The sequence below is a fragment of the Gymnogyps californianus genome, chromosome 2, assembly GCF_018139145.2.
Source record: "Gymnogyps californianus isolate 813 chromosome 2, ASM1813914v2, whole genome shotgun sequence".
NCBI lineage: Eukaryota > Metazoa > Chordata > Aves > Accipitriformes > Cathartidae > Gymnogyps > Gymnogyps californianus.
The window spans coordinates 7,771,372-7,790,605 of NC_059472.1; the positions used below are offsets into that span (position 1 = coordinate 7,771,372).

General features: G+C 38.5%; 1 protein-coding gene across 1 annotated transcript in view; it reads left to right on the top strand.

Moving 5' to 3' along the window:
• Window positions 1–19,234, top strand: part of ZFAT (zinc finger and AT-hook domain containing) — a 96,299-nt gene that overhangs the window by 10,981 nt on the left and 66,084 nt on the right. Inside the window, exons 2-3 of the mRNA XM_050892331.1 lie at window positions 3,295–3,465; window positions 8,903–9,163. Coding sequence (XP_050748288.1) covers window positions 3,295–3,465; window positions 8,903–9,163 — 432 coding nt within the window. The remainder of the gene's footprint in view (window positions 1–3,294; window positions 3,466–8,902; window positions 9,164–19,234) is intronic.

Sequence of the window (19,234 nt, forward strand, 5' to 3'; positions counted from 1 at the left end):
TAACACAAAGCATGTGTAGTGAACGGAATGTTCCAAATTGGTTTTGGCTGGAATTCCTGTTGTTTGTTTACCTGCATACTTGATTACTGTTCCTTTCTTTCTCTGCATATTTAATTGCTGTCTAATTAATTGCTCTGTTGATTTCCTACATAATTAATTATTCACTAATTAATCATTTATTCCCTGCATAGTTAATTAACTTATTGCTCATGTGATTTTTACACTTAATTGGCTATAATTCATTGCTCTATTACTACACCACCTAATTAGCAACTGGTTAATCAATTATTGTTTGCTTACTCCTAATCTACTTGTTTAGGCCTGTGATCAGCACAGTTTATCCTCTGCTATCTGACCTCCTTTTGCAGCCGTTCTTCCTAAAATAATTTCTTTACTCAGTTTTGTTTCCATCTCACCTCTGAGCAAAGCACGTGCATCTTCTGCATATTCTCCTGATGCTTTCTGCACCTTCACTAATGTACTGTTCTCTGCCACCTGGTCTGTTCACTCCTGGTTTTGTTCGAGCTTTACTTCTGTTTGATGGTTTGTGTAATCAGGCACTTTAAACAACCACAGAGACTTTTGGGGATTCTTCTTGCTCTTCTGTCCATCTCCAAGCCCTCACTGGGAGCAGTGAGAGAGAAAGTGGTGCGTGAGTACTGATTACAACTGTTGCAGGAGGAGACGGGAGACACAAAGCAGTGAGCCTGAACTTTTAGGGAAAACAGCTAGCAGGTCATGAAGCAGAAACAGTGGCAAACAAAACCTCAAAATAGAAGTGTCAGCTAAATCATGGAATGTCAATGTTCAGTGTTAGTTAAACCTTTAGGCAAATGCTCATAGGTTTTGTAGTGTGCATCTTAAATGTGCATTTACATTTAGGGAGAACAGTTGTCATCCACTGGGTCAATAACAGGCTTCGTTCACTTTAAAAAAAAAAAAAAAGAATAATGCTAACTAGAGCAGAACTAGTTCAAAGGAACTGATTCAAAGGAACATTTCCATTAGAAACGTACTGCAATCAAAATAGAAATGTGTGTGTGCTCAAGACAGCAGAATGCCTGAGAAGGAACCCTACTGAGCTCCTAAGAACACGTTGAGTGTATTACACATTTTACATAGTTGCTTGTGTGTGTAATAGAGTATATTTCAAACAGGAACAATATTTGAGTTGTTTTTCAGAGATGTTTTAAAAGAGGTGAAGGCCTACTCTGCCTTTTAGTTTTGAGGTAGTTGTATTATTTCTGAAGATGAGGATGCTTTTGTTATAGTTTCAGGTGCAAATAACTGTAAAAGAGAGCCAGCTCTGCTGTTCTTAAGATTCAGAACACCTTAAAGATGGATTTTTCTTGAGTGGGGTGAACCGTATATTTAGTGTGTCATGAAGGGAGGGGAATAATGTTGAATAGAGGTAGTGATCTTTGCTTGGGATTGTTTTGAAAACGGGCCCCAAAATACAGCTTCCCTGTTCTCTTCCCCCCAGATTCATCCCAAAGTTCACAAAATATCACTTGATTTCTGTACTTACTTGGCTAATCTGTGGTTTGGTTTGTGCCTCAAATAGCACTGGTTGTTCCAGTTTGATTTCAGTGAGCGTATGTCCCTAGTTTTCCTTAGGGAGGCAGAGGGAGAGGAGCAATTGAAACCCATCTCTGGGCCAGGAGTTTATGTATGTAGCTGAAGAACAAGCGTGCTGTTAAAATTGGTTCCTGGTTGTTGCTAGGTTTCATTGGATGCTGAAGGGAGCAGGGACTGTTGAAAATCAAACCATTAAAACAAATGACAGCAGTTTTAGAAAGCAAACAAAGTCTTCTGAATTAACTCTTTGCCAAAAGTTTGTGAGCTGTTTTTTTTGGCTGAGTTTTTCTGAATTGTTAACTTTATATTAACCCTTCTTTATTGTTATTTACTCTCTTGTGGCTTTGCTTTCACATCACAGCTCTAGTACCTGTGAATTAAAAAAAACCCAAAGTTTTGTCTAAAAAGTTCTGTAAAATTTCTGTTTAAAGCATTGACCAAGGAAAGTTTTAATTAAATTCTTCATTTGCTGCTGCTTTGAAGGTGTTTAGTTTGTTGGGTTTTTGGTTTTTTTTAATCAACAGGAATTTTTCATAGAACTTGTATGTCAAAGCATATGAAATACTAGATGTTTTTGTTAATGTTGAATGTTAATATTGCCTCTGAGGCCGATATGACATGTTTTGTTTTGAGAGCAAAGCTTTTTTTCCCCTCCTTACATTTTCCTCCTATTCCTGCCCATTTTTATCCACGTAGATGGGTCAAGATGAGGCCTGATATTTTTTTCAAGTATTGGGATAAAAGAAGAAAAAACTCTGTGTTTGTACAGCTCTGAAGTGAATGGCCAGAAGGAGAAAGGAAGTCAATGTGATTGCGTAGCTGTGACTGTCATATGATGCAAAATTTTGTGGTCTGCAGCGCTGCAGATGTTTTGACCTTCCTCCCCACTCTTTCATTAGTGGCAGAGCCACATCTAAGGATAATGACCCCTGAAACCATGCCCTTAACATTTTTAACTCACAGTGTATGCTCATGGTAACGTGCTAAGGCAAAAATGACACATCAAAGCATACATTTTTTATAAAATCTATTTATTTTCTAACAAATGTTACTATAATGAAGGAAAAATTCCCTTTTCTCTTTTACGGTATTTAATTCTTCCTTCCTTCTTTTGTTTCCAGCACTTACACAGGTAATTAGAGAATTAGACTCGCTTAGGTGAGGTAAGTAGGAAGGTTAAGTACATGTAGGAAAGAACAGTGAGGTCCGTGAACATAAATTAGGATTTGGAGCCCAGCTGTATTTCAGAGCTGCTTTGTAAAGGATAAAATGTTTTGCATTTATACTAACATGATAAACAACAAACCTGGACAATGACTTAATGTCTTAAATAATTTTACCATGTGTTTGAAAAAATGTGAAATTGTAACATTGTCTGAGGCTGGAAGGGAAAAAAAGGTCTTAATCTATCCTGCTTCCTTTTGGGTCTTGTTAAAAAAATTTCTAAGATTTGAGCCAGAAGAAATTTTTTGCCCTGTGAGGATCTGGGTAGGAGTTTAACCATTTCTTAAATTAATTCATTTTGGGATTCATTATGAACGTCTTCATTTAACGGTGTAACATTCTTCGTTTCAGCTTGCTACTGTCTGTTAAGCGTATTAAGTTAACTGATAGTTACTGTGCTAGCTGAATCAAAATCTCAATAGCTAGTGGTAATGCAAATAAACAACTTAAATTTGGAAGTATTAACTCCTTGTTTTTAAACTTATTTTTCAGGGATCAATTCCATCTTCATGTGTAAGCTTTGTAACTTATTTTCACCAAATCAATCCGAACTATTGTCTCACGTCTCTGAGAAGCATACAGAAGAAGGGACCAATGTGGATGACATCATTATTCCGCTCCAACCGCTAACAGTACCCACAAACGTAAACAAAGATGGAGAAGGTACATTCATAAATTGAGAGGAATGTATTTTTTAAAGGCATTTAGTTTTCTAATAAAACGTGTGGTGTGATGATTCTGCATTGTGTATAGAACGATTTACATAGCTTGTTTTTATAATGGTCACTGTACAACTGCCACCCTGAATTTCATTCAGTGCAGAATAGATCGGAGGACAGATGTGGATAAACTCGGGATGTGATAGGGGACGATGACATTGGTCCATTAATTTTAAATGTCAAATATAGCAAAGTCTGCTTCCTACAGCTTTAATTTGAGCTGTGTAATAGCAGTGGGAAGATTGTGTAAGAGCAGTGGAAAGCAACCAGGACACCATGGATGGAGGTGTGTCTTGAGGCTTAGGAATGGTGGTGTGCTTTTTGAGTTGTCTGTCCAACTTGTTTCTTGTGATTCAGATAATATTAATAGTTCTATTCCAAAAAGGAAGTGGCATGATTCATAATTTATAACTGTGCTTTGATATTGACATTGGTAAATAAAGCAATCTGGTAGTCAAAGGTTGAATTAGTTATACAGAACAATTTTACTCTGCAGTGGAAGAAGTGACATTCATTCAATTTTTAACTGATTATAATTGCAATCCCTTGTAATATTAGCAATGGGTTGAAAATAATTCAGACTTCGTAATTATATCTTCTTTTAGACCCTTACTGAGCAATGGATTTATATCGTTGGCAAACCTCTTAGTTAACACAACTACTAGGATTTTCCAGTTGTTATGATTTCTGGATTTTAAAAACTATGTGCTTATGAATAAAAAACACTCTAATATCATACTTAAAAGAATTTTTTTATCATTAACATATGCATGTGATATTTCTTCATTTATTTACCAGCAGTAATTCAGTAGCTATATTAACTTCATCAACATAAGAAGATATTTCTAATAATGGTCATATAGTATTCAGCTGTAGCTGCTGTCTCCTCAGATGGTTGGTGAGGAAAAATTGCACCAGATCATTATTTCACACAATGCCTAAAATTAACAGTGCATCAGAGGAAGATGAATAAATATCAGATCTACATCAAGTTTCAAAATGCCATTCTAATTGTATTTTAACTGTACACAATGAATTTCTCAGGCGTGCAGAATGCATCTTCCTTTCTTAAATCTTTGTTTCCCGTTATCCTTCACTAAATTGTATTTCTGAGCACAGTGAGACTGGTACTTTGTAACATATTCTTATTCCTTTTAGTAAAAAGGCTCTTCTGTAAATTTCTTTTTGCATTTGTGTCAGGGACTATCTGCACTTTCTGCATTGTATGTTGTTAAGCGTTGTGGTGGGTTGACCCTGGCTGGATGCCAGGTGCCCACCAAAGCCGCTCTATCACTCCCCTCCTCAGCTGGACAGGGGAGAGAAAATATAGCGAAAGGCTCGTGGGTTGAGATAAGGACAGGGAGATCACTCAGCCGTTACCATCATGGGCAAAACAGACTTGACTTGGGGAAATTAGCTTAATTTTATTACCAGTCAAATCAGAGTAGGATAATGAGAAATAAAACCAAATCTTAAAACACCTTCCCCCCACCCCTCCCTTCTTCCTGGGCTTAACTTTACTCCTGAATTCTCTACCTCTTCCCCCGAGCAGCACAGAGGGATGGGGAATGGGGGTTGCGGTCAGTTCATCACACGTTGTTTCTGCTGCTCCTTCCTCCTCAGGGGGAGGACTCCTCACACTCTTCCCCTACTCCAGCGTGGGGTCCCTCCCACGGGAGACAGTCCTCCACGAACTTCTCCAACGTGAGTCCTTCCCATGGGCTACAGGTCTTCACAAACTGCTCCAGCGTGGGTTCCTTCCATGGGGTGCAGTCCTTCAGGTACAGACTGCTCCAGCATGGGTCCCCTGTGGGGTCACAAGTCCTGCCAGCAAACCTGCTCCAGCCTGGGCTCCTCTCTCCACGGGGCCACAGGTCCTGCCAGGAGCCTGCTCTAGCGTGGGCTTCCCACGGGGTCAGAGCCTCCTTTAGGCACATCCACCTGCTCCGGCGTGGGGTCCTCCACGGGCTGCAGGTGGATATCTGCTCCACCGTGGACCTCCATGGGCTGCAGGGGGACAGCCTGCCTCACCATGGTCTTCCCCACGGGCTGCAGGGGAATCTCTGCTCCGGTGCGTGGAGCACCTCCTCCCCCTCCTTCTTCCCTGCCCTTGGTGTCTGCAGAGTTGTTTCTCTCACATCTCACTCCTCTCTCTGGCTGCAATTGCTGCTGCGCAGCAACTTTTCCCCTTTCTTAAATATGTTATCCCAGAGGCACTGCCACAGTTGCTGATGGGCTCGGCCTTGGCCAGCGGCGGGTCCGTCTTGGAGCTGGCTGGCATTGGCTCTGTCGGACACAGGGGAAGCTGCTAGCAGCTTCTCACAGAAGCCACCCCTGTAGCCCTCCGCTACCAAAACCTTGCCACACAAACCGAATGCAAGCATGCATTGTACTTTTATGAGAATAGTAGGTAATTACTGTTATGGTCTGAAGCAACAGAAATTAGACATATGCAGCTTTTAAGAAAACAACTTTGCAAATCTAATTATGTAAAATATTCATATGTTAAGTTACATATTCATAAGCTACCTTTTTCATTATTCTTGGTGAATAGTTTTCATCATCTGCTATGATCATATGGTGCTACCTTTTTCAGATTATGTAGCCCAACTCTTTGCCATCTGGTGTCAGTAAGAATGTCGTGGTAAGTTACTTTCACATAGATTTCAACCCGTATTCTAGATATACTTTAATATTTCTTCTTTCCTATCACACAGATTGATTGGAGAAGAGGGTAGTCTGTTCTGAAGTCCTATTCAATTATTTCCTGTGTTCTGTTTAAAAAAATAGGGTATGTCACAGTTGAATATAGGAATTTTGAGAGTTCTTTCAAGGCATCAATGTTTTCCCTCCTGTTATGGAATCTGCAGCAGATAAAACTTTAAAAGTTTATAATATACAGTTTTTTCTCAGTGGACCCTTCTTTGTAGTAATTCAGTATTGTCACTAAAAGGAGAAGTGATTGATGAATGACAGTCTTAGAAATTACAACTTCCTTTTAGTACTCATTGACTGATAGATGAACATTTTTTTGTCCTTTGGAAGCATGGTTTCTCTTCCAAGTATTGGTAAACACTGTAGCTGCTCCAGAATTGGTATAGACGAGTGAATGCTGAGTTATTCATGGAGCTCTTTGTTCTGCCTGAGTAATAAATTAATGATTTTATAAGTACTGTGAACAAGTAAAATGCTGGGCAAGTAATATGTGTTTATTACTCTAATGTTATTTTATTAGCAGTACTCTCTGCTGAATTTTATTTAGTGATGCCACTTTCCCATAGTTAGGTCATGATCTATTTAGAGTTGATTTGTCCTATCCATTTTGGTGGGATGATGTTAGAATTTTTTTTGTCAAGAGGAACCAAGGGTACCAGGCAGATGTTGCTGTTACACAAATTATGCATAGGTCACATTTTGTTCTCTCTTATAATGCAAAAGGCACATTTCATACTTCTCTCATTTGTGCTGTGCAAAAAAAAAAAAAAAAAGAAATCCAAAACCAAACAAAAAAACCCCAAACCAACAGTAAAAGTATGAAGTTCTGAGGAGAATAATTTTATTTTTTATTTTTGCACAAGTCTCAAGATTTGGAAATGTTTTGGTGTAAAAAAATTTTAAGGGATTTCTTTGCTGTGACTACCATAAGCTGAAACATGCACAACATTTAAGTTTGCTTGGTTTTTTTTCTGAGCGTTAAAAACAGAGTTCTTGGCAAAATTTTTGTGTGCACCAGTCCTTTGTCTGTCTCTGATATTACAAAGATGATGACTGACAGGTGCTTCATATCCGTTCTATTTCGCTTAGCACATTTTAATGCACATTATACTCTGGGGTTTTTTTGCAATTACGACTGTATCAAACTCTTTTACCTTTTAATTCTCAAACCTGGAATTCACTGCACGTAACTGAAGGTTCTTAAACTGGGATCTTAGTCACCCTGGGATCCAGAGACAATTCAGGCCCTATGTGATCTGAACTGCACTCTGAAGAGTAGTTTCTCTGTTCCTTCAATATAGAAGACAAATATTAATTAATTTGAGAACTCAAGTGTCTAACCTCAGATAAAATGAATCCTAAAAGCCTGGAAGAAGCCTGACTCTGTCCTGTTTCTCCATATACCATCAGGCAAGCTCTTTTCGACACATGCTAATTTTTCCTTCTACGCAGAGTAGGTATGATCCTTCACCAGATGTCTGCTCAGACTCAAAAAAAATCATTTAAATGCTACCATGCTTTGGTGTTTGTGAACTGAGAGTTTCTTGCAGAAGAGCAAGTTCAAAGTAAATAACTAAAATCTATAGAATAACAATTGGATAATTCCTCAAGAAGCACAGTATAAAGAAGTAAAACACCAATCAAGCAACCTCTGAGATTAACAAGAAAGATAGAAACTCATAGAGACCGATTCTTTTCAGTGTATTAAACTATTAGATAGGAGTAACTTACAGCTAGGATGAAATCTAAAATAACTTGATCACGATCCAGAAATTTCCCCCCTTCCCTCTGAGCATCTGCTTTTGTTGACTAAAATTTTTCTTGGGAGCTAATTGATTTGGTCAGTGAAGTCAACAGTTACATCTGTGAGCAGATGATAGCAAGTTGACTTTTGAAGTAACTACAGCAGTGATGAGAGAAATCTTAAGCAGGAAATACGAGTGCGAAGTGTTGTGCATTTCTATGTTCCCTACATCTCATTGATTTTATCAATGTTTCCTCTACAGTAATATGGAAATGTAAAGTTATGTTGTATTTATTAAGAATTGTGGATGACTTCTGATTTTAATTATTCAAAATACTCATTAAGGAAACATTTTTTGCATGACTTCTGGAATTTATTTGTTGCCAACAATTTTTTATACCAACTTTTGGCTAGAAAGCGCTAACAATAAAGAACCACAGGAAATATTAGAGAGTAATTGTTCAGTTTATTGAAAGGACAATGAGCTTTTGGTTTTAAAAGAGAAACTTTTTCTCTGAATACATCTCAATACTTAAGCAATTTCTTTAAGAGTAATTTAAATTAAAAAGGCTTTTTGTAGAGTGCTAGAACACAGCAGAGCAACTTTGTAGAATATGCATGCTGATACAGTTATACAACAATCTAAAAGAGTGCTTGCAGTGTAATTTCTGTAAACCTGTGGCACTTTGACATCTGCCGATCTCAGTAACACAAATGTTACTGCTTTGCAGCTAGCAGAAATGCAAACAAATACCACTGCTTAAAAATAACTTTGTGTGAAGCTAACCTTTTTTTAAGCTTTAGGGATAGAGGCTCTCAAACTTCATTTACTATTCCTATTTTTCAAAGATCAAATGGATATTAGCTAATTAGCTGTGGAATTTAATTATAGTTTCTTTTTAACTTTAACTTTCTTTTCCAGAGCTTCTTGTAGTGAAGAGGAAAAGGGGCAGACCAAAAGGGTCTACTAAGAAGTTTTGTGTAGATGAAGATGTGGCAGAAAATAACCCTGTTCCAAGTGAAGAAACTCCGCCTGGGACAGAAGAAGGACCGGAACTGTCTGAAGTCTCACCAGGCAGCTTGGAATGTAAGAAATGCAATCGGAAGTTCTCCAACACACGTCAGCTGAGGAAACATATCTGCATTATTGTTTTAAATGAAGGAGAGGAAGAAGGAGATGGAGGTAAGAAAATATCCAAGAAAAATATCTGAAGCGTGTTGTGAAACAGTGTGTTTCCATCCTGTGACCTGATTGGTAACAACTCGTAATCCCCAGTGTTAATTTTAAATGGAATAGAATTGTCTGTTTCTTTTAACACAAAAAGCATGTTGCAGCAAAACTGAGAATAAAGTCAGACAAGGTATTTTAATTTTTTTCAAAACGGTCAAAATGTTTATTGCACCAATGATGATCTTAAGCTCCCTGAAATGCTTCTTTTGCATAAGCAACTGTTCTGTTTCTCACAAAGAGGATTACAGTTTTCCAGTGAGAAGTGGTATGGGCCACATAGGTAAGTATCACACATAGGTGAGGAAGGATGATCCTGTAGAGGTGTTTCTATCCTGTGACTTGGGAAACCTGAATTTTGTCCTGTTCTTTTGATAGATCTAAAGACTGCTTTTCTGCATGGCTTGTTTTACTGTATAAAAAATGCCAGACTATTTTACAGAACTTTATGTGAATGACTGTCTTTGGAGTATGAGAGTTCATTGTTTAAATTTAGCTTTAAGATTAATTTGAATATATTCAGCCTCTCAGAGTTTTAGAATAGAACAGAACAGAATAGAGTTTTTTCAGTTGGAAGGGGCCTACAATGATCATCTAGTCCAACTGTCTGACCACTTGAGGGCTGACCAAAAGTTAAAGCATGTTGTTAAGGGCATTGTCCAAATGCCTCTTAAACACTGACAGGCTTGGGGCATTGACCACCTCTCTAGGAAGGCTGTTTAAAAAGACAACAGTGAATATTCATTTAGGATAGGATAGAATAGAATAGTTGGAAGGGACCTATAACGATCATCTAGTCCAACTGCATATTTTAACTTTCTTCAAAGGTGAATGTCTCATGCATACAAAGTAATACATTTGTCCAAGTTATCTAACTTTATGTGAGTTTTGTGTTTGCGTTAAAATTAGATTTTTGCTTTTGCTATAGTTGCTTAGCATGATATCCTGTTGATTCTACTTGTAGACAAAATTTGCCATTGATTTTTCTCCAGTTTTCTATTACCCTTTTGTGTCCAGTCTATGATTATGATACACAACTGGTATGACTATTCTAATTTCAGTGAGATGCAGAGTTTAACTTCTGTGGCAAAGACTAATTAAAATGGGCTTAGAATCTGTTGACAGAGCACAGAAACTCTTGCTTTGATAAAGTACCTGGTTATTTTTTTACTATCATCAGTGGTAGGATTTTTCAGCTATACATAGTGACCTTTACTCCAGCTGTCTCACCTCTGACATCACAAGTGTCCGTACCCTTTGCTGTTTGTATGTGCTAGGTACAATTTTAACATTGGCATTATTTCGGCAATATTGCCTTTTCTAATGTCCTTTTAAAATAACATCTCAGATCAGAGTATAAACTCAAATTAACTGTTTTTGACCTGTTAGCTCATTAGAACTCCTAAATCTTATCTTGATCTGTTTTGCTACAAAACACACTGGCAGATTTTTCAAAGGAAATTGCTCATCCTTTTCTTTCTGTAAAAAGAAAATAGCCTCAATTTTGGGCAGATGAAACATTCTTTATTTATTCTCTGGCAAAAGCAAACTAATGAAGCAAAGTAAGTTATTCTTGAGCAGCAAATAACAAGGGCTTCCAGTTGTTGGTGACTAGTGCAGCTAGAATGTCTCCAGGCCAAAACTTCCTACCTTGACTGCAACCTGTGAAGGTATTGGGGGCTGTTTTTATCCTGAAGGGATAATTCTTCCTTGGAATACATCTGGGAAGTTCAGTCTTCAGCTATCTACTGATTGCTGTCCCATCACAGGAAAACTTTTCACTTCTGGCTTTACCATATGAACTGCTTTGGGACAACTTTTCAATTTCTGAATACGTAGATGAAGGTAGCATGTGTTTTATTATTATCCTTTAAGAAAATGTGATTATATTGAGTAGCTCAAAACTTTCTGAGGAGTGGACAAGAACAATATGGTCTATGTCTAGGATTGTCTGTCATACTTGTGTTGCTTTACTGGCTCAGAAAACATGTTCTTTAAAATTCAAGCTCTTGGAGTTGAATTGTTATCAGATTCAATTTTCATTCTGGAGAAAGTTTTGAGGATGATGGGTGAACCTTTAAATGTGAACAAAAGTCTAAAATTGAAAAGGCAAGCAAAGAATGAAATTATAAATGTGTTTTTATCTGTTCATGTAATTTCATGAGGACCTTTTCATAATTTAAAAATAAAAAAAAAAATACTTAACCAAATGCACCAAGATTCCTAGTTGTCAAAGTTGTTGACAGCGTCCATGAACTAGAGGTTTCACCCGTATCATTGGCAACTGAAAGCTGTTAAACTCATTAATTTATCTAAGTGGGTTACAAAACTGTCTGGTTTTCTAGTTTTCAGTATGTTCTGTGTTAATGAGTTTAAGTTCATTATTACATAGTCTGTGAAATAGTGGTACTTCTGCTTGTTTCTTAAACCCGATGCTGCTCATTTCATTGGGTGCCATCTTACTCTATAACTCTGGGAAATGGGGAATAATAATTCTGTATAACCTTTTGCATAAAGTTCGTAATTTAGAAATCTTTGTAGTTGTGTTTAGATTATTCTTATCCTGTCTGAGTCTTAAGTAACAGACTAACTAGACTATATGGAAATTGCTTATGCATCTGATCAGTCTTATTCTTCTCAGCAACCCTGCTATAACTGTTTTGAGATGGAGGACCAGAACTACAAGTGGTGTTCAAGACACAAGAGCATCCCTAGTTTATACCATGGCATGATTTTTTTTTTTCCCCCTGTTCTACTTTTTTCTTAATTAATTTCTTAATTCCTCAGATTATGTTTGATTTTCTGACTACTGCTGAGTATTGAATTTAATGTTTTCAGGGAACTATTTAGAAAGACAGCCAGATCTTTCCTGTGTTGTAAGAGTCAATTTAGAGCCCATTGTTTTATCAGTAAAGTTTTTTCTATGTGTGCTTTGCTTTGCATTTATTGTCACTGTAGGTGGGAGTCTGTTCGAAACTACCACCTGTCTGCATGTATGTGTTTATGCACTAGGTTTTCTAACCTTTAATTATACTCAGCAAAGATCAAGTCAGTACTTTAGGGGAGCCTGTGGAGCGACATAGGGTTAGCTGAATTGCTCATAGGCCCCATTGACTGTGGTAACTAGAACTCTGTCTATAATGGCAATTTAGAAATGTAGCTTGTGGGTGCCTTAATCTGGTTTAATTCCAGGTTATTCTGTCACCAGTTACTGATTATTGAGAGATCTTTCCGTAGCTTCGTTGTCATCAAATGGTGTTGAAATCTAAATGTGTCATACACAGATAGTGGTGTAGCTGTCTCAGCACATACTACTGCAAGTATTACACCAGGTATTTATTTTGTGTGTGTGTTTTTGAGTGTGTATAATGTTCAACAAATATTTCAGTTACTTGAGCAGATGTGGTTGATACCAACATTTTCTAGAGTAAACCATCCCTGAGACAACTTCTTGAAATCACACTTATTTTGGTGTATATGAGGGGTACTGAAACTTCTTACTTGATGAGAGTTCTCTGTTGCTGAAGTTCTTAGAGCTAGATGGAGAGTTTTACTGAGGGTCTTTGAACCTTCTAGAGTTACAATATCTTCTCTCACATTTCAGACACAGTAGTTCAGAGTAGACGGCTAAAAATCATCAGGAGCTTTGACTGCAAGTTCTTCTCCCTTAGTCTTTGACCTCTTACCTAATACATACAGGTTGTTGTTTTTCCCCCTTTTTATCCATGTCTTTCCAACTTGAAATTACTTTTATCTGTTTTTCTAATGCTTTCGGGATTTTTCTGTAGTATTTTTTTACTACTTTCTCATGTTTTTCATTTCTTGCAAAGTTTAGCACTGTATGGAGATCTGATTAATAATCAAGTATGTTTTAACTTTGCCCTGGGTCTGGCTGGGGTGGAGTTAATTTTCTTCGTAGCAGCTCATATAATGCAGTGTTTTAGATTTGTGACCAAAATAGTGTTGATAACACACTAATGTTTTAGGTATTGCTAAAGTATGCTAAACATATAAATATTGAAAAGATATATATTGATATTCTGTGTGATATTCTTTGTTGAGAGAAACATAATATATGTTTTGAGCTGAAGTTGAAATATTAGGAAAGGTTTCCAAGTAATAAAATGTTTTGCTCTCTTTTATAGAGCCACAAGGGAAGTGTTGAAATCCTTATCATATTGGACATTTAAAATTACAATGAATAAATCACTATAAAACTGTATTGAAACTGCAGTATGTATTGGTCAGAGGAATAATTGGTGGATGTAATAGGCCTCTGCTGTTCTTTGCTTCTGTGATTAGTGATCCACATTGACCTCCCAGAGATCAGTGTCTCATTGATAGTTCTCCCACTCTTTCAGGAGTCACCAAGCCTTGCTGGTTACTGACATCCTCTGCGCATCTAATTTAATCCTTTGATGCATAATGATTGCTTCCACCTTGTGGGCCCATTCACTAAAGCAGCAAGAAAAAAGTATGTTATTTTTTTGCACATGTGGTGGGTTCACCCTGGCTGGATGCCAGGTGCCCACCAAAGCCGCTCTATCACTCCCCTCCTCAGCTGGACAGGGGAGAGAAAATATAACGAAAGGCTCGTGGGTCGAGGTAAGGCAGGGAGAGATCATTCACCGATTACTGTCACGGGCAAAACAGACTCGACTTGGGGAAAATGAATTTAATTTATTACCAGTCAAATCAGAGTAGGATAATGAGAAATAAAAACCAAATCTTAAAAACACCTTCCCCCCGCCCCTCCCTTCTTCCTGGACTTTACTCCTGAATTCTCTACCTCCTCCCCCCGAGCAGCACAGGGGGACGGGGAATGGGGGTTGCGGTCAGTTCATCACACATTGTTTCTGCCACTCCTTCCTCCTCAGGGGGAGGACTCCTCACACTCTTCCCCTGCTCCAGCGTGGGGTCCCTCCCACGGGGGTCAGCCCTCCACAAACTTCTCCAACATGAGTCCTTCCTATGGGCTACAGTTCTTCACGAACTGCTCCAGCGTGGTCCCTTCCATGGGGTGCAGTCCTTCAGGAACAGACTGCTCCAGCGTGGGTCCCCCACGGGGTCACAAGTCCTGCCAGCAAACCTGCTTCAGCGTGGGCTCCTCTCCACACAGGTCCACAGGTCCTGCCAGGAGCCTGCTCCAGTGTGGGCTTCCCACGGGGTCAGAGCCTCCTTTGGGCATCCACCTGCTCTGGCGTGGGGTCCTCCACGGGCTGCAGGTGGATATCTGCTCCACCGTGGACCTCCATGGGCTGCAGGGGGACAGCCTGCCTCACCATGGTCTTCCCCACGGGCTGCAGGGGAATCTCTGCTGCGGCGCCTGGAGCACCTCCTCCCCCTCCTTCTTCCCTGACCTTGGTGTCTGCAGAGTTGTTTCTCTCACATCTTCTCACTCCTCTCTCCAGCTGCAATTTCTGCTGTGCAGTAACTTTTCCCCCTTCTTAAATACGTTATCCCAGAGGTGCTACCACAGTTGCTGATGGGCTCGGCCTTGGCCAGCGGTGGGTCCGTCTTGGAGCCAGCTGGCATTGGCTCTATTGGACACAGGGGAAACCTCTAGCAGCTTCTCACAGAAGCCACCCCTGTAGCCCCCTGCTACCAAAACCTTGCCACGCAAACCCAGTACAGTACAGAATTAAAAAATGTCCATTGTGCTTACAAATCCGCCATGTACATGCTTAGTAAATAGATTTTATTAATAGAGGGCTTATTTGCCTAAGGAGGTTGCTGTGATTTAAGCAAAGCTGTGTGTATACCTGTTTCTGGTTTTATTTAGTTAAACCAAATTGATGGTTTTGGCTAATGATTTGGATCTGGCTGGCTGGTGGTACTGCCATCCATTCTTTTTGTCCTAAGACAAAACTGGAAGAGTTTGAGATTCTTCCTGAACAGCCATGTGTCTTCACTGTGTCTGCTGCCAGCGAGAAAAAAGAGCTGCTTCAGCCTCTGCCGCTGGGATGAGATGGGTTTGGGGATTTTGGTTGTTGCTGGATTGGATCAGTTCCCCAGCAGCTGCCTCTAAGCTCGCTTGTTTTGAGAGGTAGACAACAGGTAATTATTTTAACCACCATTCCTCTCCCTCACTGCAGCATACCTGAATCTCTGGCAGATACAAGAGAGGACATTTGATGTCTGGAGAATGGGATTTGGGTGGAAGACAGATTACAGCAGTGGACAGATTCTGTTCTCTGGAGTGAACCATTCATTCCTACTGAATTAGGAGCCTGCATAATTCTTAAAGATGGCACTTTTGGCCTTAGTTTAAAATGGTTTTGCCATCAGCTGGGTTCTGATTTAAATCAGTTCTTTCTGTGAGTAGTATGTCAGTCTCTGCAGGAGAAGCAATTGTATATGTTCATTTTGAATGGCCAGTTTACCTTTTTTTTTTTCCAAGCTGCTCTCTTGCTACTATGAAATACCAACATCTTTTAGGGGATAAAAAATAGTAACTTGAATGAAGAGTAGTTTAAAAACATGCCAATTAAGGATGTGTAGCTGTGCCTGCAAAATGTCGTACATCCAATTATGAATGCAGAGAGCAGTACCTTCAATTAATGACTCAAATAGAGTCATTGGACAGATGAACAATCTAGTTCGACAGGACTCTGAAAGCAGTGATTCATTCAGAGTCGACAGTAGCTTTACTTGTCAACACAGACACGACCATTTCTTAAATGTGTTAGAAGGCACAGGCATGGTGTTGTATGTCTTGCACAATCAGAAGCAGGCATTTAAAATGCCTGTCGCTAGATAGGGGAGGTCAGTTCATTCGTCTGTTGGATCAAAGTGCCAGCTGACAAAGTGCTAAGCTGAGTGCTTAGCAAGGGAGATGCAAAGCGAGGCAGTTTGTCTAAATAAATCTGTTTAGGAGTAAGCAAAGACCCTTACCACTTGGATAAACTTTGCTTAGCTATTCTAAGTTTCATATACTCCATTTACTCATAAATCATCTTAAAATCACTTATGGGTGTTCCTTTATAATACAACAAGAATTGTTGTATTGTGCAGGTGAATTGTCCTAGTTGTGAGAGACAAAACACTTATTTTGACACTCTAATCCACAATGCTAATACTTAAGTCATTTTTTCCAGGAAGACAACTAAATTACTGATGGGATGGTCCTATATTGTGGAAAGGCAGTTTGAGCCCTGTGGTCAAAGTTGAAGCTCTTGTTTTTTATTAACACATGCTTTTGTCTCCTTCTTAATCCTTTCCTAAAGCACACCTTCTAGTTCAGGGGGGTTTGGTGTAGAGAGAGTTCAGGAAGAAAGCAGCTGTCAGAGTTAAGATTTTTTTTTTTGGTTTCGTGCTTTGATGGGGAGTGTTGGTTTTGGGGTTTTTTTTAAGTCTCTTGCAGGTTACAGACTATGAAATAGTTACATTTGTGGCAAAAAGTATTGGCAATGTGTGCAGCCCCCACTCCTTATCAACGGATCGTTTCTGGAAGATGCTTGTTCCTCTCAGAAAGGGGAAGAATGGGGCTACTGCCATCAACATGCATCAGATTAGTGAATAAATTTTAACATTTAAGTATCGGAACTTGACTGCTCTATAGAGAGGAGACAATTTTTTTTTTCATGTATCACGTGAGCGTTGAGAATGTTCACACAAATATGCAGCACTAATTGAAGATGTATGATCAGCAAATCAGTTGAATTTTCTCGCTTGCCTGTTTTTGGCCAATATATATGCGTGGGCTTTTTTTGTGTTAACAGAATTTGCATGGCACTCAATACCTTCCTCGCATCTTTGCCAATACTGGTTATAGTTCTCCTGGTAGTTGTTGGATGTTCTCAGCTCATATTGAGAAGATGGAAGCTGAGATTCAGTCCTTTGTTTGAAGTACTTATCAGCGTTGGGTTTCTTAAGAAAATATTTTCACATGGTCATAATCTTCATATTTAGTGCTTAGCATCCATGTACAAGGTTTCTATGCATATGACATAGCAACATTTTAATAAAGAAATCTTTTTATATTGCAATGTTGTATGTTATTTTAAAATCTTTTTAAATAGCTTTTTTGGAGTTCTGTTTTGAAAGCAGGGAGTCATAGTCAACTATATTTATTGTAACATGTCTGTTCTTTTCCACAGCTTTTACCCTTGGTCAAACTAAAGGAACTAGCAAACTGATCTGCCTGGTAGAGGCACATTAGGAGAGAAAAACAGCATGAAACATTTGTTAGCTTGTTGCTGTGGTAATAGTTATTCATTAGTGTGGATCGCTAACAAACTCAAGTCTGTGGTTCGTCCTTTTCTTCCTTTTCTATTTTTTAGTAGAATTCCAATGTTCAAAAGTTAATAGAGTTACAGGTTAACGTGAAAAACATGAAAAGGCAATAAAATGGTTTTGTCATTTGGTTTCAACCACTTTATTTCCTCATTAAACTGACTAACTCTTACTTTGTAATGGTTAGAAAGGAGGATTTAGGAGTAGGGTGCTTGGATTCTGTTCCTATGCCTACTAGGGATTCATTATGTGATCCCAAGCAAAATGGAGAAAATTCTGTTGTCCTCATCACAGCTTTCCTTTCAGTCTATAGTTCTGGATATCTTTTAGCTAAAAAATGCAAAAAATGACTTAAGAGTTTTGTCCACAGGTATATCAAATCTTTTTTTTTTTTCCCTAATACTATCACTAACTCTTACTGTCCACTGAACAAAAGCAGAGTAATTAACCCAATTAATTTCTGTATTTGTTGTTTAACAGGATGTGAAGTAGCCTCAGGGAAACACAATTTAATAAGCAGCTTACATTCTTTGTGTATTCTGATTCTTTATGAGGAGACTTTCTTCTGTTGGTGGCCTGGTCCTGCTGTGAAATTTGTGACGATTCATTTTATTGTTGATAATAAACTAACAAAAACTGTTTTGCGAAGGAAATGTGGAAAAATGTGTTTGTTTCTTCCCATCCCTGTTCACACCCCACACAAAAGAAAACACTGCACACGGAGTTTCTGGTCAAAGGGGATATTTCTTTATGTTCAAATATCCCTTTGAAGTATTGCAGAGAAGTGGCGTGTTAGAATTACATGGTTTCAATATCAATCAATAATTTGCAACTATATTAAGGAGTTAAATGGGGACATAATGAGACCCTTTATACCTATAAAGCAGCAATATTTTCCAAAATCATAGACATCTACAGAGAAGAAGGTAGTTGAGAAGAGGCATGTATCAAGGAATTTATCTAAAGAAATTGAAGAAGTCATTAGCAGGCACTGAAAAGCAGGGGGCTCTCAAGGCAGAGCATAATTTTCTATAATGTAGAAACTGGAAGCTGGGGCAAAAACATTGCTAACATGACTCCATAGAAAGATGGCTTGCTAACTGTGTTTGAATTCAGTTTGCTATGTGGTTGTTGCTTATTCTAGGTATTGTAAATATGAATTTCAGATTTACAGATTAGCATCAAGTCATTACCAGTTGTCAGTATACACATTTCTGCCTCAGTATGCCTGAGAAATCTAAACTAATTCCTACATCCCTTGTTTCCTTCTGGTTTTGTATCTAGTAAAGAGCTTGCAGTTTATCCAAGTGGTAGTTACATGACCAGTCCTAACTATGCTACTTCAATTTGTGCTTGTGTCCTTCATTTTTTTAAGGAACAGCCAGCACTCTTTAACCCTTTGTTCCATTAAGGTAAGACCATGGGAGACAGACTTGTTTGAATCTCAGCTGAATATTAACAAAATATTACTGAAATTAAAACACAGCCATTTCCATGAGGCATATCTTTCCACTGCTTTTGCTGTTTGCATGCCATAAACAACTCTAGATACACTACAGCTTTGCTGTTACTGGTTTTTATTTATATATTGTTTCCCTATCTCAGCAGAGCAGCTACACCATGTTATGAATATACATTGAATGACTTATTCTGGAGATTGTGTCAGCTGCTTTAGATTCAGGGGGAAAAAAAGAAAAAAAGAAATTCACTGGGTTCATTTATAATTTTTTTCCGTCAGTTTTTGCTTTCCTTGCTCATTACCTCTGGAACGTTTGCATAATGCCTTAATTT